At 38.6% G+C, this 25,641-nt stretch overlaps 1 protein-coding gene across 5 annotated transcripts in view; it reads left to right on the forward strand.

Annotated features, from left to right (window-relative positions):
* Window positions 1-23,194, forward strand: part of SYT1 (synaptotagmin 1) — a 328,199-nt gene extending 305,005 nt beyond the window's left edge. For all 5 annotated transcript variants that reach the window (XM_021528116.4, XM_021528115.4, XM_021528114.4 and 2 more), the window contains 2 exons: window positions 15,674-15,807; window positions 20,089-23,194. In XM_021528116.4, the coding sequence (XP_021383791.1) occupies window positions 15,674-15,807; window positions 20,089-20,295 (341 nt within the window). In that variant the 3' untranslated portion in view covers window positions 20,296-23,194. The remainder of the gene's footprint in view (window positions 1-15,673; window positions 15,808-20,088) is intronic.
* Window positions 23,195-25,641: the final 2,447 nt, after the last annotated feature.

Raw genomic sequence — 25,641 nt, forward strand, 5'->3', positions numbered from 1 at the left:
ACCTTACTGAATATGTTTTATATAAAAGACCTATTATTGAAGGCAGCTAAAACTCTTCCAAAGCTGGTGTATAAGGTGATTAAGAACATCCAAAAAAGTTTGGACTGTTGTAGCAATGCTGTAGAAAATAGGTTGTCATTCAACGTGCCTCTAACAATTTTTCCCTAAAATGTGTTAGGTTTCTGGATAATAATAACAACCTTTTTTGAGGGTAGACTGCTTTCCTTCACTCAGGAGATCAGTCATTCTTCAAAGCAAAGAAGTTTTAGCTAAAAGTTTCTAAGGTTCCTAATACTGTATTCTGGCCTAGTCGATAACTGCAAATGATAAAAGGTTTTTTCTCAGCCTTTGTGTTCTCTGGCTGCATTAGAAACTGAACGAAGATATATGAGATGACACAGCAGGCTTTTTAATCCTTTAGAAATGGTTGGCAAAGTCACCTCTTTACTTACAAAAAGTGAAACATATGAAGCTGGAGTATAGGGGTTTTGGATGGTTTTTTTTAAGTACATGTCAATTCTTTTTGTAATCTACTGTATTTTCACAGTCAGGGGTTGGGTGAAGGACAGTACTTTAACATACTGAGACATGTTTATGGCAAGTTCAAAAGTTTATGAAAAAAAGTACTGATAATTCAAGGAGAAGCAGGAAAATAAAGAGCCTTTGAAAAGCTTCTGTGGGTTTTGCTTAGAGCCCTGCCTGGAATTTGCTATGGTTAGAATGACTGGGATGCTAGGAAAAATAAATCTGAAGTGCTGCAGAGCACTGCATAACATGTTGTAGGCAAATTTATATAAGAGAGCTCACTTTAGAGCTTGAAAGGCACGGTAAGCCATTCTTTTGTGAAAACCTAATTGAGATACCGAATGTGTGACAGTAAGGCTCAGAGTTTATCTTCTATCTGGTTTGAGGAGAAGTTGATTGATAGAAATTTTTAGCAGTATGAAAGCTCTATTTTTCACACCTTTTCACTGTTTTTCTGTGCAACCTGCAACTTCTGCTGGAAATGTGTTACTCCTTAGGCACAATCTCTTAACTGAACTTCTCTATAGATGAGCAATATCTATGGCAAAATACATGGTAACTGTCTTGCAAAGGAAAATCTAGTGAACTTAATTCAAAGTGTGATCTCAGTTAAATACTCCACCCTGCTTGTCTTCTTTCAATTGGTAGCACAGATACCAGTTTTAAACCACAACTTGAAATGGAAGCAAACAGGGCTTCAAACCCTGATATTTCCTATTCCCCTTAAATTTCTGTCCAGCACACCAGCATTTCCTATCAGACACAAACATAACTGAGAAAATGGGATGTAACCTCCTTGTTGACTCCAAATTAAAAATAAAATAAAATTAAAAAAAGGAACTCATATTAGCAGTAAGGTGATTGTAGGCTGTATTACTCAATTCCATCCTCTGGGTGCCACCACATTGCCTTTTAGTGAATCAGTCTGAATTTAGCTTCAGCCAGAGGGCTCTCCCACGCCCCAGAGTCCAGTTTCCAGGCTCCCACTGGAGATAAATGCTTACTGGTGTGACACCCTATGAATATTTATGATCTTATACCACTGGCTGATGTCATGACCCATGAGCTTCTGCTTTACCTTCTTTGATTTTGAGGATGAATAGAAGTATCTTGGTGCATCTTCAGCTGTATTATACACAGTTTTTATTTGCTAATGTTGATATCGTTTGTGGATATTTGAATAGTTAAGACAGGGTTTCAGAAAAACATCACACTAGGAGCTGACAACAGCATTCAACCACAGCGTCTTATCAAGAAAGGAGAAAATATAACAATGAAATCAATATGCTAGAGGATGAGCACTATATAATTAGGAAGCTGCAGCTTTATTCTTGTCTCAAAAGCTGTAGAAAGCCATGGGTACCATTTTATTTCTGCATTCCCTCAGCGACTGCTTATTTTTACTGAGGCAACCTGCTGGTTGACAGAATCCTACTGTTTTTCTTTTCCTGAATGAATACAAGACAATACATGCAATCTTCTTTTTTATTGTTAGCCTACCACCTTTCAGAAACCACCTTTCCTCTCAAAAGAGGTGGTAATATTTCCATAGGCAAAATATTATTTCTGCCATTATTTGTACAATGCTTTGCATTAAGATCTGTGGGGAGACAACCCCATTTATTTTGGTTGGGTGAGAGAAGGGTTGCCATGGACGCCTAATGGCTGATGTTTAGAAAAATGTGTGTACGCGACAGTTTCCTACCCATTGCAACCACAGACAACAATCACAAGTGATGTGCAAGGTTACCAAGGCTGAAATGTTGATGTTGCTTAACACCAGTTAACAATGGCTTAACAATGTATCCATCTTGTTACATTTTCTTACTCTTCAGTAATGTTTTTTTCTGTGAAATAATGTTTCTTTCTGTGAAAAATGTTTTCTTTCTGTGAAAAATGTTTTCTTTCTGTGAAATACTGTGAATACTAAGAACAAATCTTCTCTGGATTTCAAAATAGAAACCCAAATTTACCTATACCATGACTTTGTTAAGCCTCCTAACCTGCAGTGGAATACGTATTTGTGCAGCAGGAGAGGAGGTAGGATGGGTGTGCTTTGGGCTGCTGAGGAGCAGGAGAGGATATGGCACATCAGCCTTTATGTGGGACTGGCACGTGGGTACAGGCACAGCAGTCTTTCCTCTTTTTTGAGATGGCATCTGCAGTGCCTACATCTTGTGGGCATCCACCATCTCACAGCATCTGCAATGCAGAGAGTAGAGACAGAGATCTTTTCATAGGACAGTTCATCATGCTGTGTTTGTACTCCATGCCATGCAAAGTAAGACTTTCCCACCTTTTACAGGCTATGAAGTGGCATATCATGCAGATCTGGCCCTCATTCACACACAGCAGGTACAAAATCTTCAGATTTCAATCACACCTACATGGAATTGCATCCCTTTGCCAATGCCATAATAGTTACCTTATAGACCCTCTCTAATAAGGAATGCTCAGAATAGATCCATGCACATATACAAAGTGCAATAGCAAGTCCTCTGTTCTGCCTCTAGAAAGAGCTGAATCATTAGTAAACATTGTATTTCAGGTGAGATTTTCTAGGCTGATCACAAGTGGAAGAGTGACTGTGTTTGTGATTAGGGAATATCTTGGTGGAAGGATCAGATAGGCTGTTACCCAAAATTTATGTCAAGAGCAATTTAAACTCCACTAGCAGTCTAATGCTGTCTTTCCAGCCAAAAAGAATGTGTTAAAAACACTTGAAGCTGATCAGTGATATGTGTCCTGGGATTATTTCACTCTGCAGCAATAAAGAAATGTAGGGAATAGGGTGTGCTCATATCTGTAAATCTGGTTTGGACCTACACTTCAGTAAGAAGCATGATAAAAGTAAAAAGGAATCAGTCACTCCTACTGCTAAGGATTTGGTTTTTAATTATTATTTACTTTGTTTCCTCAATCACTTTGCTTTACTCATTTGGCTGCGAGGCAAACGTGTTCCCTGCTGATTTATCTCCGCTCAGCCGGAGGCTTTCGCTACTCGGTTTGATTCCTAATATGGTAGCAACAGCAGATTTTGTCTGACTTCCAGAGGGCTCCTCTCAGCTTCTGGAATGCAGCAGGGAAAGAGTCCTGCAGAAGCCAACAAAGACAGTTGTTGCATTATTACTAATAAGGACCAGAAAATAGGCTTCCCCACGTGTGCTGAAATTCCTGCTTTTACTATTATCTAAATCACCGCTTTTCCCTTACTTCATGGTAAGGCTACAGATTATTTCCCATTACCCAGCAGAATGGTCTTTCTTGGTCACAGCAGAAGGCCTGTTTTTCATAAAATTTAGAAAATATCTACTTTATCACAATAAAGTTCTTTATGTTAGTGTATAGCTTGAGAGTATGCTGTCAGAGTATCAGTGGATTAATTATAGGACAGAAAGAAGAATAATATGTTATGAGAATTGAAAAAAACTGAGGATTTCCTAGATTTTGTTTTTCTCGCCTATTTGATATAACACTCAACTTTTCAGTGGTTTGAGATACCCACTGTTAAGAAACTGATTTTTTTTTCCCTTTAATAAAAGTTCTTCAGGTAATACTCTTATCAAAACACACCAAATTTAGAAATGGCCTTTGTTGGTGACATACCAAAATCCAAAGGATTAAATTCCTCTGCCAAGCTGGGTCTCTAAAAGGTTAATGTGGAGTTGGAAATTAATTTCATTCCAAATACAGAACAATAGTGTGCAGTGACATGACTTTGTGATAAGTATTTGTTAAAGCTAAATCCTCCTTAAGCCCTGCAATTGTTTTCTTTTGTGCTAATGGCAAGCTAACCAGAGGTACTCCCTCTCTCTCCCCCTTTCTCTCCTTTTCTCCTAAAAGTATCAGAAAATCAGGTTTATCGTTTGCTAAATGGGGCTTTTTTAAAAAAACTTAAAATAGCAGTTCTCCTTAGTATGTTCTTTTCAACATTTGTGATCTTCATTTTTAAGAGGAGAATGTTTTGTCTATCTGAAACCCACAAGTTTAATATCACTGCTTGCTGATTGCTATTTGTGGCATATACAATAAACAGAAAGAATTTAAATTATTTCTTGTTGCTGCTCAGTGAATGTCTTGGCTGTCTTTATTCACAAGCAAAAAATAAAAAAGCCTATTGTCACCTAGATACTGACTAATGCAGAGAAATGTTCAATAGGAGTTTCCAGAGGAAAGCTGAAGCCTGGGATTCCGGGGGAATTGATTGCTTCATCTTCATACAAGTGATTTTTAACAGGAAGTAGGTGCCTTTGAAAACAGACCTATCTACAAATACTTGGTACTTCTGCAAATCTATTCTAACTTTGGTGAGTGCAGCTTGAAAAGAGTACTGATTTGTGAGCTTAGTTTTACTGAAATAATTTCTATTATCTGTTTTACACAATGAGTACTACCTTGGCTAGGAAGCAGTGTCATCCACTTTTCCTTTACTATGGTTTCTATTTATTGATTACAAATAAAAACAGCAGTTTCCCTCCTCTAGCATCCTCCTCCTCATCTAGTAACCACAAAGACTCAGGCTTGTGTTTTCAAATGTTGCTCCTTTCAATTCTGAAGAGCCAAAGGGTTTCAGAAATTCATATATGCTCTTTGGATTCCTGGGTTATTTGATTTTGTTACAGATCATGATCCACTGACTAGACTGCATCAAGATCTTGTTCAATGGAGTAGCAGACAGAAATATGCTGAGTTGCCCAGGTTGAATCTGGTTTGTCAGCGAAGCACACTCCAACACTTTTTTACCAAATTGGCTATCTGCTGGAGAAATTTTTAGCAGGTATCTGAGCTGAAAACTATCATGTACCCTTGGATTTCTGAAAGGTTGTGTCACGTTTGACTGACTTTTAAACTAAAGTGGTGTAGAGTCCGTGGAGAACATGTCAGTCAAATATTCATTCGTGCCGTTAACTGGCTGGAGCAATTTGAAGAAGAATTTGGGGTATGAGCTATTGGTCATGATGTAAATAGTTCCATCTTTCACCTAATGGCACCATTTTTCAAGTTGTCTGTCCTCTTGTCTTATAGGACTAATGTTCTCAGCAGCAGAGTGTTCCTAATGCAGATGCTGTTGGCCTTGAACACTTGTTCTTTTCCTTGAATCTTAGCTCTTAAATAACTCCTCATTTTGTTCTTTCTTGTAACTTGTCTGGAGTTAAAAAAAAAGTAAACAGTTTGTTCTCCCAAGGACTTCACCACTTCCATGACTCTTCAGTAAACATAACTCAATGTTACTCTTGCCTTAGTAAAAATATGCCTTACGTTTCAGGTCACTGCTTCTCATTTTGTGTAATCAACAGGAATGTGAGCAGGCGTGCAGCCTCCCAGCCTTTCCTCTGCAAGTACTCAAGCTAAAAATCTGACCTTCAGGCTTCCAAACCTTGGGGTGTTTGGGGATTCTAAAAAATAGGTTTTCACTCAGCTGTCATGTTTGAAAACATATGTAATTTATCTGAACTCAGTTGAAATTGCTGATAAATTTAACCTACCTTGTAAGTTCTCATGATGGGATTGAGACAAAGATATTGCCCATCCCAATAAAATCTGCTTTTGACCTCTTTTTTCTTACTGTGGTTAAATTTAATCCAAAACAAAACTGGTTTTCCCAACAATATTGGGAAACATAATGCAGAATAGCCCTTTCCACTCCCTGAGCAGATGCAGTTCTTGCCTTGCAGTGTTCCAGGAGTCTTCTCGCTGCCAGGAAGCCCATCAGCTAAGCTTGTCCTTAGCCATGGCTCTGAGGTGGGAATAGGAAAAGGTTTCTTGTGGCTTCTGTGTTAAAAGAGATTAAAAAAACTAACTGTATTGTGTATTGCCTTAGATTTCATATGTGGGATGGGTGGTCTGTGTGTTGAGGCAGTAAAGAGTTAGTCACACTAAGTCACGCTAAAATTAGGTGCCACAAATAGCCTATATGAATTCCCAAAATCCCACTTAACAGACACTGGATGTGTTGGGACGCAGGAATAGAAGGGGAAAGAGAGCTGTTTTCTCCAAATAATTCTGAATGCATGTTTTGTAGGCTAAAAGGAAGGCTATATTCATGTATACCTTCTTCCTTCCATTTATAGTGTTTTCCTTGAAGCTCAAATCCAACAGAAAAATGAAAACAAAATGAGAACTAGGATTTCTATAAATTTCATAGGTAGAAAAAGTACTGAGTATTATTTCAAGTTGAGACTGAGGAGTAGATGCTGATGAAATCTTTTATACATATAGTCACTGATAAATGAAATGTAGTTTGAAAGTCTTTATATGCTCTTAAAATAAGTATCAATCTTGATAAAGCATAACTATGGTTGGTTTCTCAGCTGTGAAGAGTTCAGATCAGGCTGCTTTACTAGTATACATTGATGCTGTAACACATTTTTTTTCTATGCCTTCTTTACTGCAGCATTCCTGCAGTATTACTTCTGTGCTATTTCTACTTTAATCATCAGAATAAAATAAAAAGGACATGTCTCCTTCACATTGTCTGGGACTGAAAGCTTACCTGGATGAGAGAAGCTGTTTACAAAGTGGCAGGGCTAGATTTTTATTAAGTATCAGAATTATTTTGTGGTATAATGGCTTGCATTTTTCTGGTGACTCATTTGTATGAGCTAAGGTAATCAGGCGTTTCCTACCCTTTCGATCAAAGGTAGATAAAACTCCCTGCTGCTTTGCTTTTCTATTTTTTCTATCCTCTCCTTCTCCTCCCAACTCATCTAATGTTTTTTTGGCCTGTGAGGGTATGGATGGAATACAGGCACATAGCTGGGTTTGCTGCATTTGAAAAAAAAATTTAATGGTTAAACAATATGATAGTGGTTTTGACCTGAGCCAGCCTTTATAACTGACTTTACCTCATTTTGAGTGTGTTGCTTCTAATCATCTGTGGAAGAGTACAGATGACCCTTTAGCAGGGTGTATTCACTTCTTTCCATATAAAGACAATCCCAATGCAGTAGTTTCATGCTGACATTCAGTCAAACTATAAAACCTTTCTGTGACAATGTTGACTTGGAGAGTTGGGACTGCAAATGTATATTCTTACTACAGTAAATTGCTAATACACTAGTTAGACCAATTTTTGTTTTTAACAGACTTTCTCTGTGTTTCAGGGTTGAGGAATTCCTTGGAGTGAATACTGACACTCCCTCTGATGTGCTTTTCTTTTTTACCCAGTAATACTGGAATGCCTATCTGTTCTCAGTGAAATTTGAGGTTAGGACTTATTTTGCCTCACAGCTGTAAGATTTGGGGCTTGGGGGTCTTTGTGATGGGTGGGGCTCTGGGAGCAGGGAAATAATGAAAACAGGCCTCCACTCAGCAGTGTGTGCCTCAGTGAGGTGGGACAGCTCTGTCCCCAAACCAGCCCAGCTCTCGAGGGCTTCAAGGCACTCACTGACAGTCCAGTGCAGAAGATCATTACGTACCCAAGCTCCTGTTGTTTTCAGCTAAGACAAGAACTGCTTCTTAATTTGGGTTGTTTGGGATGTTCTGTAATCTGTGCTTCTGATTCTCTCTTCACTCTTCTGCCTCTCCATGTGTATTCCCCCTTCCCTCCTCCCCAGTTCACTTGAGGACAATCTTTCAAACCTCTCTAAGCCTCTGTGTATTATCTTCTGGTATTTTCACTGCCATCAATTTAATTTTTTTTTTCTCTACATCATCAAAAGGCATTACCTAAATTCTAACTCAGCAGTCTGCTGGAATTTGCTGCCTGAGGTATTGCCGGCTTGCTTTGGTTCCAGTCTGGATTCCTGTCCTGGAGAGTATGCCTGTATCAGCAGCTCAAATTATTACCTTCCCACTATTTGATATAAATACCTACTTCATCTTAGCTGCTGTTGTATTCTTTCTACTTGTATACAAGCATGGTATTGCAATATGCATTTTTATTACTTTATTTGTTATCTAGGATTGAAGGTGGCCTTCTCCATGATGTTAAAATTTTACAATGCCATGGTGTTTCTCTCCCTCCTCACTATATTCAAGATTCATAAGCAGTCAATTTCTCCCCTTTTGGTGCAAGTACAGGGGAACAATGTTTACTGCTTTGATGCATGTAGTTTCCATGTAATCACATTTACAAAGTGCTTGGTTGAGTAGCTTTGCTTTTCCACAAGAGTATTCTGTGTTTACCCACAGCCAGAACATAAGGTGCATTTTCCTGTTGGTTCAACCCACTTTTGTTGCACTTTATAAAACTATTTGTTTTACCCATTTGTAACTGTGCTGAAATGAACCCCTTGGATACAACAGACAGATCAGCTGTCCTTGCTCTGGCAGCAAACTTAATCATAAGCTCATAAGCACTAATTTGTGCTGATTTTAAGTGAGAGTTTTTGGTTTTCTTTTTTTTTTCTCTCTTCTTTTCTTTTTTTCACATTTTCTGCTACTTTCCCCATCTGGCACTGTGGCATTTGTTGTTATGTTCCAGTTGGAAGCACTGTGGGTGGAATTGCACACTCAAGAGCTGACTGAATAGCCCTTAGGCCACTGTGAACATTTCTCTTTCCACTGTCAGCTCTACATGTTCAACCACCTCAGTTTGGGATTCTTGGGTGAGGGAATCCTTGGCTGGCTGGCAGTTTTACAGCATCTCCTTCTTCCCAAAACTCCCTGGTTCTCTGAATTCAGCATTGCAATCACAACTTGATGTTCTTATAACTAACTACACACTAGTGAAGAGTTGTTATTTTGAGACTGCTTTGCTACACTCTCCATTTAACTCTCTTCATTCTAGGGAGGCTGTTGTTACTTTTATAAATACCAACCCCTTCTTCCCCACTATAAATGGATGCCTGGACTCCATTATTCCTATGAGAATCTGTCTAATGTTATTGAATATGAAATTAAAAATGTTCTCATTTATAAATCACCCAGTCTTACAGCATCTTTTTTAAAGGTGCTGGTGCAAATACATAATCCAAAGTCACCTAACTTGTTATATTGCGAAATATGAACCCAAAGGAGCCTGATGGGCATGTGCTTTGTGTGTGTGCACTGGGTCTGGAGCATCTCTCCGTGGCACAGACAGACACTGGCAAGTGTGATAGGAGCTTTTTAGGGTTAAACTGTTCACAGCTCTCATGGCCATTCTAACAGCCCATCTGGACTGCATGCAGCTTCTCAACCCCATCCACGGCCAGTACTCTACTGGCTGGCACTGGGAGAGTCTCCACCACTCAATCTTCAGCCCCCTTTGTAAAATGGATTTTAAAATGTGTTTTGCTGGGGTCAGGACTAGCATAGACACTGCACAGGAACCTACAGCAAATACCTTTTGCTACCCACCTCTCATCTCAAGTCCTGGCTACTGCTAAAGAGTTGCCCATATTGTCAAATAATCTGCAGTCTGGTGGGGGCATGGAAAGTGTGATTAGAGTAACAAAATATCAGCATTAGCTGAAGATTAGACATTATGTAGCAAATCAACTTTTAAAAAAGGTCCTATTTTTAAGGAAATCTGAATTTAAAAGACTTACAAACCATATAGTTTATGCCAAGGGAACTGTTTACAATGTGAGAATGTTTTCCAATATTTCTCTTGGGACATCAGTTGCTCCTTAAAAATAATGTCTTTAATTTGTTCATTTGTCGAGGAAGGTAGAAGGCCCAACAGCTTGTGTCAGTGAATAGAAACTATAGTTTTTATGCAGTCTAGAAGGTACTTGTGCTTCTTCTTAGTCATTGTACCATATACTGTTTTTTCTCCCTCTGGCTTTCTTTCCCATTCAAAGCTATCCATTAATATGAAAAAAATACTAGCTGAGAAAATCAGTATCACTCTAAACTCATTTTTTCAGAGATTTTTTTTTTTTTATCCAGTCATCTAAACATGAATGAACAGAAGAGAAAAAATTTTGGGGGAATTATCCATGGCCTGGGTGCCACAAGCATCATGTGAATTGTCCCTCTCCCTCGGGAGGAAGGGTTTATATGCCCACAGAGGGAGCATGTCCCATGGTTCTTGAAAAAATCAGCAAATCTGTGGGAACTCCCAACAGAGTTCTTCCTGTTTTGCTTTGCTCTTAGAGCCCTGCTGCTTTCCACAGCCCAGCTCTGGCCTGTGCTGCTGTTTCTCTCCAGAGGCACACAGGTATTGCTGGTGCTGCTGACCTCCATCCCAGATGCAGTCTCCATAAGGTTGCTTGTTGTATTAAAAGGCTGTTCTCCCCACTGTCTGCCAGGAGAACTTCACGTGAAGCTTGTTTGCACAGAAGGGGAACAGGTTAAGGGTGCAGTATTGACCCTGCTCCAGCTCTGCTCTAAGCCCCTGGCTCGGTCTTTCCTTGCCTTTCTGCTGTGCTGCTGTTGCAGGATGAGAGTGGCTCTTTAGCCTGGAGCTAACAATGCACCCTGCATATCACCTCTGTCCTAGCTGCATTTGCACAGCTATTTGTAAAGCTGCATTTCCAAACCTCATTTTCTTTACTTCTTGAATCAATTTCCAAGCTCTTCATGAATTCATTCTGCTTCCTGGAATGGAAACTCCACTGTCTGCTGACACTTTTGCTCTAAATGTCAGTGATGTTGAGCTTTGGCATGGATTGTGCATAAATTTTCTTCTGATGGGAAAAAACACATGCTAATGAGCACCCAGTTATCCTGAACATTTTGAAGACAAAAATACAGCTGGAGGCAGTTCTGGCACAGTAGTTCTTCACCATTTCTACATTTTAGTTGAGAACATTTTATTACAGTGTTTTGTCATATTAAACTATTCAGGTGTATCTATGACTAGTTTGTTCCGGCTCATGTTTTTTTCTGTTAATCATGTTAGGCTTTCTCAAGGCTTGTAGAGAGTTTTCTCTGCTTTCTCTGCACAGACCTGCATGGTATTTTTTTTCTTTAATCCATTAAGCTTCGCCTGCCTACAGCCTCAGGACTGTAATTGCACACACAATCAATTTCAGTTATCCCTGTGGCATTTTTCAAATTTATCAAATTCTAGATGCTTTACTTTTTATATTTAGATTAGATTGCAGAAGCCTTAATTTTATTTTTAAAAAGATGGACACTGTCCTTCTGTTAGCATTCAGAATAAGCCATTGTAGTAAAACCATTCCAAGCTATGTTGTTGATGCCTTTTTTCTGAAGATACATAGAAACAGAAATTTGTGCACTGAATTCTCTCCTGCCTATGTGGAAAATTATTTTTCATTAGCTACTTACCCCACTAACATTTTTTCATCTTAAAAACCTTTGAATAGCAAGGGTTTTCAAGTTCTGCCTTTTCCTAACATATTGTCTTTTGCCACAATTTTTTTCTTTATAATTTTAGTACTTTTTCCTTTTAAAGTTTTCTCTTGTAAAATCTCTTAACCAACTAAGTGAATATTGTCTACAACATATCTGTAACTAATCATTATTTTAAGAGCGTTCCAGTTGTGCGTGTGTGTGTATATATATATATACACATATATATATATATATGCCTTGTGGTCCAGATTACTGTAAAAATCTTTGTATTACATACCATGTCAGTTACTTATTAAATAATATATTGGCATCTTACTGCAAACTTCAGAAAAACAAAATGTGTCAGCTGGTCCTCTCCATGCTTTAAAAGCAGTTCAGCTAGCCTCGATTGAGACATTACTGTGAGATCCACAATGCACAATTAGTTATGAACTGTACATCTTTTTAGCATTCCTGGGTAGACCGTTAATGAGGGAATAAATAGCACAATTTTATTTAGTCCCACACACTGGTTAAAATGGATTATTAAGCAAGGGACACAAAGCTATTCTGTCTCCTTCAGCAGAGGGACATCTGGATGCAACATCTTTTCTTCCAGATAGATGGGTGTGATCCATACACAGATGCTTGTGAATGTAATGTGATTCTATATCCCTGTTTAATTGAAAGGAATCAAATTGGCTGAAAATACAGTGATGTTTACCCTTGGAGAGAAATTAATATTCTGGGGTGCAATCTATTTAACTAAAGATAGATATTTACTCTGGAATCAGATAACTATCCAAGGTACATAAAGAGAAATACTTATTTGCATTGGCATTGCCCTTTATGACCAGGCTAGGCATTTAACAGGCAATTTATCATTGCAGGGCTGTAATATCAGTTCTGTCATCCTTACTAGTCTCAGTTCTTCAGTGAGACTATTTACATGTTAAAGTATTACGCAGAATGACTAATGGGGACAGCACTGAGGTTATGCTGCAAGTAGAGAGGAAAGACATTTCCATTAGCACTAAACCTTATCTCAAAAAAATCACTGGAGACTGACACTTCCCAGAGGTTCTTCTTTCTCTTGATTATCATCCCTTCTTCCACTAATTGATTCCAAGCAGTTGAGCTTCTGTTACTTAGTGGAAGAGAATTTATCTCTTTCAGAAATTTATTCATGAAGTCACAAGAAAGTCTTTGCTTAGGTATCAGATTTTTTGTGTGGAGTTCAAGCAAATAGATTACTGGGGAGTTGAGGGAGTTAATGCCGTGGAACATGGGAGAATGTAACTGAAGATGGTGCAGTGGTGGAGGGGCTCATGTATGGACACAGAAGAACGAGGAAAGGGGAGAATTAGTTAGGATCAGGATACTTCAAAAACAAGGAAGTGGATATACCATCTAATGAGGATAAACTCAGCCAAAATCTGTGATGGCCTGCTTACTTGAACTGGACACCCTGATTTTAAATGTTTGTGGTGAGTAAACTTGTATAATACTTTCCTATGAAACAAGACAAGAAGGTACATGGTTTCAGTTAAGTTCTGTTTGGATTAGCATGAAAATTCTACCTTTCAGATGAAACTCCCCAGACTGACAAACACAAGAAACTGATCAGGACATGAAAAAGAAACCACAGAAATGTGTCTTGTGGGTCTTGTCCCATGGCTGTGAGTTGTCTAAGTCAGGTTTTGTTCTAATACAAACATGAAAATAGAAACTACATAAAGTCAATAGAAGCAAATAATTTAAAGTGAATGTACTCACAGAAGCAGAAGCATTCATATACATTGATTTCTAGTTTAAAAATATTATTTTCCAAAATACGGATTTTATTATCAATGTAGGAATATTTTTGCATCCCTTTATAAATCTTACTGTGCAGTTCCTTAATGAATAATTATCAAACCTGTGTATATTGTCTGTGCAAAGGCACAGGTCAGCAAAGAATTGGCTTATATCACTTGCATTTATTTTAATAAATTATTCTGTTCCAATACCCTTAATAATAATATATTACTGTACTGTTTAGTCTTCTGGTCTAGTAGCTCAAATTATTTTTTTACAGCATCTTACCTCATTCGCATTTCTTAACACTTTAACACTGACTCACTGACTACTAAACTTCCTTAGTATGTATTAGGTATACCTAAACATCATTTTGAAGTTAGCACAGTTTGCATTCTGCATGGACCATCAGGGAGAGTGATGAGCTTTTCTCAAGTACCAGCTAATGTTGAAGAAGTCTAGATTCACCTCCTTTCCATCTTCAAAGCCCTGTGTGCAGTGATGTTGAACTCAGTATTAAAAAAGAAATAGAACTTTGCTGGCTTTTTGCTGGCATTTTGCTCTTCACATGAACCCTTACAATCCCATCTTACCTGAAGTGTAAACCTACCCTGATTTAATTTCTATTTGAACTTTGAGTCTTTTGAGGGAGGAGTCTTAACCCTCTGTAACAGAATGTTCACTATTGGAGAAGCTACTCCAGTTGTTTCCATCTTACTTCTAAAATGTGTGCCTATTCCTAAGTTAGAATTCTCCTAATTCCCTTTCACAGATATTGGATCTTTTGATACCCTTGTCTGGTGTCTTGAAACATCTACTACCAAAATGAGATTTCCTTCCTAGCAACTGTAGACCGTGGTCAAGTGACTCCAGTAGCTTAACTGTCCTGAACAGCCAGATCTTCCAGAGAAAGGCATATTTAGACTGTAGAAGAGTGCAATTAGTCTTCCAAAAATTAATTTCATTGCAGAATCATAAAGCATGGTTTGCTCATATTAAGTGCAGTGTTCATTTGTCGTAATTCTGTAGCCCCAGCCTTTTCTCAGGAGGAAAAGGAGAAGCCCTTTCCTTCGATAGTTTGCATTATTCAGGCTCTCTTATTTATGCTGCAGGTGACTTATGTCTGGCAGGCATTTTATGTAGCTCCTACCAGCTCACTCAAGGGAAGCTTGCCTTGATCTACATCACAAGTCAGCTGCCTAAAGCCAGAGATGTACCTACCCAAATTTTGGTGACAGTACCATACAGGTTGTTGAAAAGTATGAGCTTGAGATGCCTCAAATGTAGCTTTGTGTTAAGCCTAAACAGAAAAATAGTTTAACTCAGTGAGGGTACTTCAAATTACTAGCTCCATGGAAGAATGTTAGTTCACTGTCCAGACAGCCACATGGCTCTTGTAATGTCACAGTGCTATTCTTTTAAGCAAGCAGAGCTTCCATTGAAATTATCATCACGGAGATACCTCATCAGCGCTGTAATATGCAGGAAAGTTTTGCTCGCACAAGGAACACCTGATTAGGTACCAAATGAGTTCCATTCCTTTGCCACCAGAAGCCATTTGAAATGACAGTGGGAATTCAATAGAGACTGGCAAAGCCAGTCTGTAATTTATACCAGCTCCGTGGCCCCCATGGACTCTGGCCGTGTGCGGCACCGAGGCAGAGGGTTGGTACTGAAGGGACAGAGTCCTTTCCTGCCAGGCAGTGCTGGACCCTGCTGGGCCCTGTCAGTCACCAGGGAGGTCAGAGGGCAGGAGAGCCATGGCACAGCACCTGCCCAAGGAGTGATGGGAATAGTAGCCAGGTGGCTGTAGCGCATGGGGCCGTGCCAGCTCTGTACCTGCTGTGTGCATTTGGCAGCACTCGCAGGTCTTGGGAAATCCACCCCACAAACCATTGCTAAAAAATGCTTGCAGGATGGTTAATAAGCTGTGTAACAATGGTGGAATTTACTCCACCTTCATGATGTTAAGGCGAAAAGGCAATAAATACTTTGTAGCTTTTTCCATCAGAAATACTTCACAGTTGTACAGAAGATTTTCTATAGTAGAAATTAAGAACTTGTTTAGATACGAGCTGTCAATGTTGTCTGGTTTTGGTTTTTTTAATCTACTCCTACATCTATGGGATTAAAATTTGTAGAACTTTCCTTCTTAGCTCTACCTCTTCTCTTGAATGCTTAGATCCCTACGTGAAGATCCATCTGATGCAGAATGGTAAGAGGCTGAAGAAGAAAAAGACTACAATTAAAAAGAACACTCTGAATCCCTACTACAATGAGTCTTTCAGCTTTGAAGTACCATTTGAGCAAATTCAGGTAATGTCAAACAGCATTTTGTCTTTCCTCTGTATTCCATTTCTCAGCCCTTATAAATATTTAACAGGAATCTTGTTAATTATCACATGTGTATGCCTTCATTAGCACCTAGGTGCCAGCCCTGTGCTACATTAGATGAGTGTGACTGCTTCAAGAGGGAAATGATGAAATGTGAAGTACTTAGGAAGCTTTGATTCATCAGTGAGAAATGGATAACTGACATTTTCTGTTAACAGAAATGGATTTGGGGGAAAAAAAATCCACAGGGAGATAGGGAAGGAATGTGCCAGCAAAAAAGTGTAGGGATAAAAGAAAAGCCATATATATTTCCCTAAATTATTTAAACTAATAAATTGGCATCAGATAAATTTGTGTTCCATATGCATTTATTTATTTGCCCTGGTTTTTGAAAGCACTGCAGCACCCCTTTAAAGTAAAACACCTAATTCATACAGAGATTTTTTTCAGTTATCCACTACACTTCATAAACTTTTTCAGTGATTCCTGTGTCCCTTTGAAAAAGGCATTTGAGAATCTCAGGGGTCAGTACTGCAGTACCTGTTCTCTTAGTGTCTCAGGAGGGCAACAGCAGTTGTCCAGATGTTACTCTCAGAGCTCAGTACCTAAAATTAAAGGTTTCAGAAGTCAGCACAGTGAGATGGAAGTCACCTACAGTAGCAGCGAGAAATTCCAGGACAAAGCATTGTCCTGGTATTTTTTTTCAGGGACTCAGTTGCCTATCTTTGAGCTACTATGAGGCAAACCATCCCTCATGAGAGAGAATTAACTTCTTTTGATGCTAACTGTCTTTTATCTGAAGAGAGAAGCTTTTTTAACCATCTCAGGAGGCATGTGGGAAAAGAACTGCATGCTGGCTTCCCACCTGGTCATGAAGCCCCAGGACTGTGGAGATGTTAAGAAATAAAACAGCTTTTCTGAGTGGAGCTGAGTGGGGAAAGGGTCCTTTCATGGGCCTTCCAGTTTAAATAACCATCATTTAAAACATCTGGGAATATATCTTTCTGTGGATTGTAGGAGAGGTCATGGTATAAATTAGGTGCCATGCTTTTAAAGTTGTTGTTGAAAAGTTTTAAATGTGTTTAAATTGTTTGGACAAAACTTGGAGCTCCCTCTTCATTAGATGAGAGCATGGTATGGGTTTTCACATTGTGTATCTTGTATTTTGATAGCAGCTGGGCTGGAGAGAAGCCCAGGAGCCAAGACCTACCTTTCAAGTAGCTTGCATTTTATTGACTTGGTACTAACAAAGTTATTAAAACTAGACAAGGTGAAGCATGGGCACAGTGACTTGGATGCATGACTAGTCCATTTAAAATTTCTTTGTGCCCTACTGCATGTACAGGTGTCTATGGATTCTAGGAATCAAAAAGTGTGAAATCCAGTGGGGAGTAATTTCTCTGGATTTTAATAAAAGCTGGTCTCTGTGTTTGTGAAAGATTTCACAACAAGGATCAAAGACCCAATGGCAAAAAGAGATGAGTCAAGTCAAGTGGCAGTTTAGGCAGTGAGTATCTTGATTTACAAATAGGGATAGGAGCAGAATGGTTACCTCTAAATTACCCTATCAAAGCTTTGGCGTGGGGGTGCATTTTTTGTACTTGACCTTTTTGACTTCTAATTCCAAGTCATTTTTTGAGGTGCATGTAGTTGATTTTAAAAGTATTGTGGTTTAGAGGTTTAAATTTTTGCCTTCCTTTTTTTTTAATAAGTTTATTAGAATTACCTTTTAGCTATCTACCCTGCTATATAGACCGATTTTAAATCTGCAATTATGGACTTTGGTCATTTGCCAATGTATTTTGAGTTAGTTATTAAAGACTATATTTAGTCTACTTCATGATGGGTACTGAAGTGATTTCAGTATCTTCTAATGAAGCATTAGAAAAACTTATTTTAAATGTTGTTTAGACTTACTATGGTAGGAATCATTGTGACCTGTGCTATTCATATAAAAGTCATTAAGCGAATATTTACTGTCAAAAAAGAAAAGTTATACGAGTTTCTTGATTGTTGGAGAATAAAGAGAGGTCATGGAAGGAAAGCAGGTCATTAGCAGTACATCTGTGTAATTTTAAAGGAGCCAAACGTTAGCATTTTCAACAATTTTACAGTGACTATGGGTTCTGGCTCTTAAGAGAAAGAAAGTCAGGTCTTCAAGGGTAATGGGAGAGCACCACAGGGAAGTCAAATCATGTTGCTACTGGCAGATCAGGCACGTGTTCTGCCATATGCAAAACAGACAGCCTTTGTAGGCAGGGGTGTCTCCAGGCCCTCTCAGTCCAAAGGGCTTAATCGCACCATGGAAACTGAAACTGCTAATCCAAGTGTTTATGAGGAGAGGCAGTTCTTTCTACTACCACCTCTTGGGTTTTGCCATGCAGCTGCTCCTTTAATATGTGGTACAAAAGCAAAGGGATGCTCACATTTCTCTGTAGGTTTAGTCCAGAGATCAGGAGGGGAGAATTATCTCCAAGTTAATTATCTGAGCTGGCTATTCTTTACATCTTCGTAGAGCAAGGAAAAAGGTCTTTCATGTACAGTGCTCATTTTTGTCTTATGATTAACATTTTTTAAAAATATACAGCAATAACTATCCCCACGCCTCTAGGTACAGTAGGCAAGCGTTTTTTTGTAGTGCAGACAAATAGTCTCATACTTACTTTTTATATCTGTGAGTGTACCATGTATCTAAAACATAAATGTTCATTTGGGGAGGTACCATTAAAAGTGAGTGTATTGCAAACAGCAATACTGAAATGTAATTCTGGCATCTAGAAATACTTGCTTCAGAATGTTGCCTTTTATCGTGAGTGCTCTGGGGAGGGAAAATCTTGAGTTAGATATATACTTTTGTCATCAGCAACTATATAAATACTTAAGTGCCTGCTGGAATCATCTCTTTCTCTGGCTCAGTGAACTGTACAATCCTGTAAGGAAGGAAATGGACTTTATAAAATAAACCTCATGACCCTGGTCTTGCTGCTTCTAAAAGATTATCCTATTACAAGCCCTGAAATTAATCATTCTAGTAAGAGGTACAGATTGTAGATCTATTTAAATCTTTAAATTCAAAAACCTAATTCTAGAGAACAGAGGATTTTTCTGGAAATGTGTTTCAGGGCATCTCTTCTTTCTATTCAGGAAGTTGACACTGGAATGGGAAAAGAACTGTATGCTCATCATTAAAAATAATGCTCTATAAGGAGAAGTGTTTATAGTTTCGTAAAATAAGAGCAAAAGTCTCAAATGCTGTTGTGAGAGAACACCACTCACTGAAGAAATAGCTGTTTATGCTCTTCTGACAAATATTAAAGACCTGAAGGAGAGGAATTGTGTGTATGTGCACACAACTACAAACATAAATGCCTGGCTCAAACACCTCCCAGTGTGTCCCAGCCTAAATGGATGGAAAATTGCCTATGAGCTGTGACAGATGGACTCACACAGACCATGTGGGACCTGTTTAACCCTGTTTGCCAGAGTTCACCATTCCTACAGAAGTGACACTCCAGCATCAGCTCAGGCATAGGCTATGCCAGTGTGTCAGAGCCCTGAAACACCAGGGGTTGATACGTCCATTCCAATTCCCTTAAGCAACCAGCCTGTTTTCTAGATTTCTCTGTAAATATACAGAATATACACAGTATACACACGTTTGTACATGTGCACAAGTGCACACACGTGCATAGAGATGAGAACACACTCGTGTGTGTTTTTCTGTGTGTGTGTTTGTGTGTTTAGTAACCATAAGGGCTGTCTTCTGAATTTATCTGAAAATACCTGACTAGCATACTGGATGGATATGGATGGGTAAGAGTTGCTAAGAAGTAGAAGAGCAACTAACAGAACTGAGTACAGCATTGCAAACAAAGAGCCATTTCTGAACTTTAGTTCTTAACTTATTTACTTAAAAAATTAAGAGTGTGTAAAATTGCACAACTTTTGAATTAAATTGTAGTAGTTGTAGTAGTAAGTTCTTAATCTGTTAAAGGAAAAGCAATCAGCTTCGATTTCCATACAAAGCTATTCAATGCAAGGGGGCAAGTTTCAAGCTAACAGGGAGGTTGTAAACCTTTTTATTTGGAAGGCCCACAGGAAGAAAAAACAAAAGTTTGAATTTGTTTCTTATTAGAGGAATCTACTCCAGCTGTCACACACTTCCCCCTTGATGACTTCTCCATGGCTGGCTGTCCCCACATTCATCCCTTCCAGCCTTCCCCTTACTGTCATGCTCACTGCTCTTTCTCTGTCTCATTACAGAAAGTGCAAATTGTTGTGACTGTTTTGGACTATGACAAGATTGGCAAGAATGATGCCATCGGGAAAGTCTTTGTGGGCTACAACAGCACCGGCGCGGAGCTGCGGCACTGGTCAGACATGCTGGCCAACCCCCGGCGGCCCATTGCACAGTGGCACACCCTACAGCCCGAGGAGGAGGTAGATGCCATGCTGGCAGTCAAGAAGTAAATTAAATTAAGTCAGATTAAATTAAATTATGAAGAAGAAAAAGAAAAAGACGAAGAAGCCTTTCTGCATTTGCCCACATAGTGCTCTTTAGCCAGTATCTGTAAATACCTCAGTAATATAGGTCCTTTCATTTCCAGCCATGTGTTCCTGACACAGATCAGTTGTACTTTAAAATTCCCATTTTAATTTGCACAAATTTAAATGTAGAGAGCCTTTTAAAGGCGTTTCATTTCATCACTGCCCGCCCCAGATCTACTCTTCTTTTAAGCAATATGATGTGTAGATAGAGCATGACAGAAATTATTTATTGTATCACACAGTTGTATATATACATCAGTATGCTGAGAATTTATTTCTAGTTTGTGTATTTGTATGTTGTAAGCGTTTCCTAATCTGTGTATATCTAGATGTTTTTAATAAGATGTTCTATTTTAAATTATGTAAATTGACTGAGATATAGGAGAGCTGATACTATATTATAGGGTAACTATTGTATCGTCTGCATTCCAGAAAAAAAAAATATCCAACTTGTAAGGCACTAGTAGTGTTACACTGACATCTTAAAGGACAACTTAAATCTGAGCTTTCAAGTGGACCATCCTAATAGCACACTTCACGTCCACAGTGAATCTTAGAGGGGCAAATCCAATTGGGTAGACTTCTTTCACAGGCAACTTAGCATGATCTGAGCAGTTCCATGGCTGACCTCATGGAGATGTAGCCAGAAGCCAAGATACAATTTTTTTGTATATATTCCAAAGCAAACACATAACAGACTGAAATGGCTTTAGATTCAAAGTTGAGGAAGCAGTTCCACAGGAGGCAGCAATTTCATCTAACATACGAAGACAGACCACTGCAGAAGTGCAGGGAGGGGGAAGAGGGAAATGCAGCTGTAGTAAAATGCTGCCATGAAAACTAGAGTAGCTCTCCATTATCACCTTTATACAAAATTTGCATACTGTGAATTCCATCCACAATTTCACATTATAATGAGTTTGCACATTAGACTTTGTAACAAAATATTTTATGATACTTACTCAGATTAGAAGGAATGCAGAATATTTTTTAGACACAGCCGTGTGAGTTTATTATACAAAATAGTTTCATGGTAAACAGACAGTATTGTAATCCCATCAGAAGATGACAAAATTTAGCCATAGTTCTAAATGCACTTCAAAGTAAGCCAAAAGAGAACAGCTAGTGACCTTTTATATACTATTTATACTTAAGTTTTAATTTGTCCTTTAAAAAAAAGTGAAAACAAAGAACAAGTTCTAGAGAACTGAAGCAACCTCTTCTGTATACTAGATGCTCGTTTCAGGAGGAGTTTTTAAATGTTTTAAATGTTATTATGTAGTAAATGGCACTATTATGAAGCTATTAGTCATTCCATAAGAGTCTTGAAAGACTGCTCTGTGTATCACTGTGACTGCCGTGTGTGCTTAGAAATGTAGTTTTCTCAGTGGATAGCAATCAATTTATTCCGTAGTGATATTGTAATAATACTGCCATTCCCTTCTACTGCACTGCCGAAGGAACGCATAGCACAAGCAGTTCCAGTTGTTACGGACCAATGTAGAACTGGAGAGCTATGCAGGGGACAAGGATGCTCTAGTGAATGGGTTGACCACGCAGCATTTTGTCAAGCCCTGTGCAATATTCTACGTTTCCAAGCCCCCTCACCCCTGCTGCTTTCCCGTAGAGTCATCTTACAGCTCCCCAGCATGGCACCTCCGCTGTACCATCTCATCAAGTCATTCAGGGCATCACCTCTAGCTCATGTACCATCCTTGGAGGCCCCTCGCTTATCTTTCCAAGCTGTGAATATATTTATAATGCTTTTGAAGAGTTCATTATTTTCAGCAATGCAAATTACCCTAGAAATGTGGAAATGCTATTGCTTTTGGAGGGAGGCATGAGAATTAACCATTAATGTTCTTATCAATCTTCTGTGTCTAACAAAGATGAATGTAGTTGGAGAACTGTGCACTGCAAACTAAATTCCACGGCCTCCCCCAAGGCTCTGCTTCTGGGAGAGGTGTGACAGTCTCAGAGGTCAGTGCAGGGATGGCCAAGCATCCCTGTTTTTCAGTACTTTGAGGGTAAAAGCAGCAGCTAAGTACAGGGAAGAGAGTAAAAGCCTGTATCTCCCCCCACCTCCAAAAGTGAGAATAGCAAGATCCACTTTTTTCTTTTTTACATGAAACATAGAAAAAACACAAGCGAGACATTTTCTGACAGAAACAGGCACATACATGCAAAGCATCAAGCTGGAATATTTTAAAATCTTATCCTTCAGGACCAAACCCCACCAAAGAGAAGAAATAGTCAGCTTTACAGTCTAAGAGCTTCATGGTCTCCAGCTTTCAGTTACTCATTCAGGATAGCTGCAGGTTCAAAGTGCCAGGACTGACCTACTGTGTTAAGGTATTCTTAATGTTTTCTCTTCCTACACTGCCAGACTGAACGTCACCCTAGAACTGGTTTGTAAGGTACAAAGATTCTCAAAGACGGAACCTGCCGTGTGACCAAGATGACATTTTTCATCCTCAAAGAAGCCACATGTACCTTTCTGACAAAGCTGTGTGAAGTATTAGAATCTGATGCTGTAGAAAGATCCTAGTTGCCTTTGTGTATATTTACTGCCTGCTTGAGTGTTTCTCTGTGTGGGTTTTCTCTGTATCTTGTAGAAATGTTTGGGGTGTTTTATCCTGCCATATCGCTCGTGGCCCGCGAGCTGACAACTTTAGCTGTATTTTACCTTCATTTTTGATGAGGTGGTTTATATTTTGTTTCACTTTGTGTAGTGACTCCCCACAGTAGAGTTTTCCAATTGTCGTTAAAATAACATACATATTACACAGATATTCAATAAAAATGTTTTATTTCCTGTTGATGTTCTGGCATTTCTCTTTTGATCTAAAATTTTGAAAAGACAATTCACTCCAGGATTTTCACACAATCACATACTTTGAAGTGTCACAAGTGAAATAGCACAGCACGTTTCGAGGGGCTGTGAAAAGCTGCTTTCATCAGTAAGACAGTCACAGCCAGCAGCGCTACAGTAGATGAATTTTCCACCTCTTTGCAGATGAAGCACTATTACCTTGTTTACCCAGGAGCCTGATTATTTGCCTCAAAAACCATCATCCTCTATCAAAACATGACCATGACAAAAACTCCCAAGTAGTTGCTTGCACATCAGTATTCTTCCAGACAATTGTGCTAAACCTGGGGTTGAAGTTTTCCTTCGGAGAGAGATGGTATATTTTAACCTACATCCAAGTGCTACTTCTAAGATTACCATAAAATTAAACCTCTTGTAGACTAAAGATCAATTAATAAGTGCTTAAACTATGGGGGAAAGGGGCAGCAGGGAGAAGGTATTGCAGGTTCTATATGCACCATTTCTGCAGCTCTTCAGAATACCAAGAAGTTATCTTTGTCAATCAAAACCAGTTCTTTCAACAGAATAATTAAAGTCAGTCATTACAACTAATGTAAAGAAAAATGCTTCATATAATAGCTGTTATACTAAGTGAGGAAAGCAGCAAAAATTACCAATTTTATTCAGCTCATTTAACCCCTAATCAACTGTCAAGAAAAACATTCTTCCCAACTGTCAGACTGTTACCAAAGCAAAGTATCTGTCTCTCAATCACTTTTCACATCATGAGTCAATGAAAGTTAATTGCCTGTTAGTTATGCAAAGCAAAAGATTAAAACAGTTTATTTTTGATTACTCTAACAGCCCTGTTTTATTTATTTAGGCTTTAACATTTCCACTCCAGGCTGCCAGTTCAGTTTTACATAGTGACCTGCTTTTCAGAATATAAACCTACCAAATGAACATCCAGCCTGAATTTTCAGTATAATTCAAGCACTGTTGCTCACTCAGGCACTGACAAAAGTATAAAAAAGGAGTTTTCTTGACATAATACCAAATTTTTTAAGCAGCCTTCATAGCCTTTACCTGATATGCATCAGATCTTTATCTTCAATACAGAGAATACTTTTAATATTGCATCAAAATTGCATCAAAACAGTTCAAAAATCACATGACAAACTGGTACAGAGGACATTAACACTGGAGCACTTTGTCACTGACATGAGGCATACAAAGAGATGTATGTCAAGATTATGCTGTATTCAACACAAAAAAGAAAGTTCTACAAAATAGGGGCTGATCCAGATGTCCTTCAGGGGGCTTATAAAGAGGCCAAATAAACTGGGGAAGTGAAGATAGCTCTTCCATGCTTCTGGGCTGAAAGTGGAGTGTACAGCTAGTAGAGGGTTTTTTTGGTTTGGTTTTTTTTTTTTTTTTTTTTCCTGTGCATGCACTGTGTGAAACATGTTGAGATTTTGAACAGCCATTTAGCAAAAAAAAAAAAAAAAAAAAAATACACCCACCTTACCAAATGAAGAGTTTCATCTTCTGACAGAACCAATCTCATCAATTTGACTGCTCACATTTAATTTCAGATCTTTGTACACTGTCTTATTACTTACAACATGGAGAGCACACAGTAGGTGATGATGCACTGATGTTGCAGCACCAAATGGAGCTGACACTTTTTCTCATAAACAAGAGACCAGTGCACAGAAGTGCAAAATAGTCTCTGCTCTCCTAATCAAGATTATCCCACAGTCCTGCACAGACTTGAGTTTGCTTGCATTCCCCCTGAGCCCAGGGAAAGTTCTTTTATCCATTATGTTTACAAATGTGTACCTTAGCCTAGAAGGTTTCCTGGCTTTCCTAAGAAGCAGCAGCACCCACTGGCACCAAGAATTTGTTCCAAAACCATGATATGGATCTGTCATTGAAGACTTCCAGATTGAGCTCAGGCTATATTTGTCTTTTTCAGCCATACATTATGATGTGACACTGATTAATGGTAAAAGCTGTGATGGAATGCTATCAAGGAAATTAAGTAATCAGAGTGACTCACAGAGTCCTTTTCATGGATTAAATTAAGACTAAATGGTCAAATTTCAGTATAGTATATGATTAAGGATAAGGTGCTAAAGAGGTTCATTGTTGCATATGAACATTTACTAGTGATCTAGAAAACAGATGAATGAGTTATCAAAATTTACCTGTGGTGTAAAATTTTTTCAGCTGGAAGAAATCTAAATTATGAGGCCATCTCTAATTTAATGTATTGAGAATCAAGTACCAGGACAGGTATTTCAGTTCAAATGTTACTGATCACCCAAATATTTTGGAGAAATTCTTGAACACTACTACCAAAAATGTCTCTAAAGATGATCTCAAATGAGAAGGTAAGAGAGCTGATCAAGCCACTAAGACAAATGAAGGCAGAAGCTCTTCTTGTACAAGAG

The sequence above is a fragment of the Lonchura striata genome, chromosome 1A, assembly GCF_050655825.1.
Source record: "Lonchura striata isolate lonStrDom1 chromosome 1A, ASM5065582v1, whole genome shotgun sequence".
Lineage (NCBI taxonomy): Eukaryota > Metazoa > Chordata > Aves > Passeriformes > Estrildidae > Lonchura > Lonchura striata.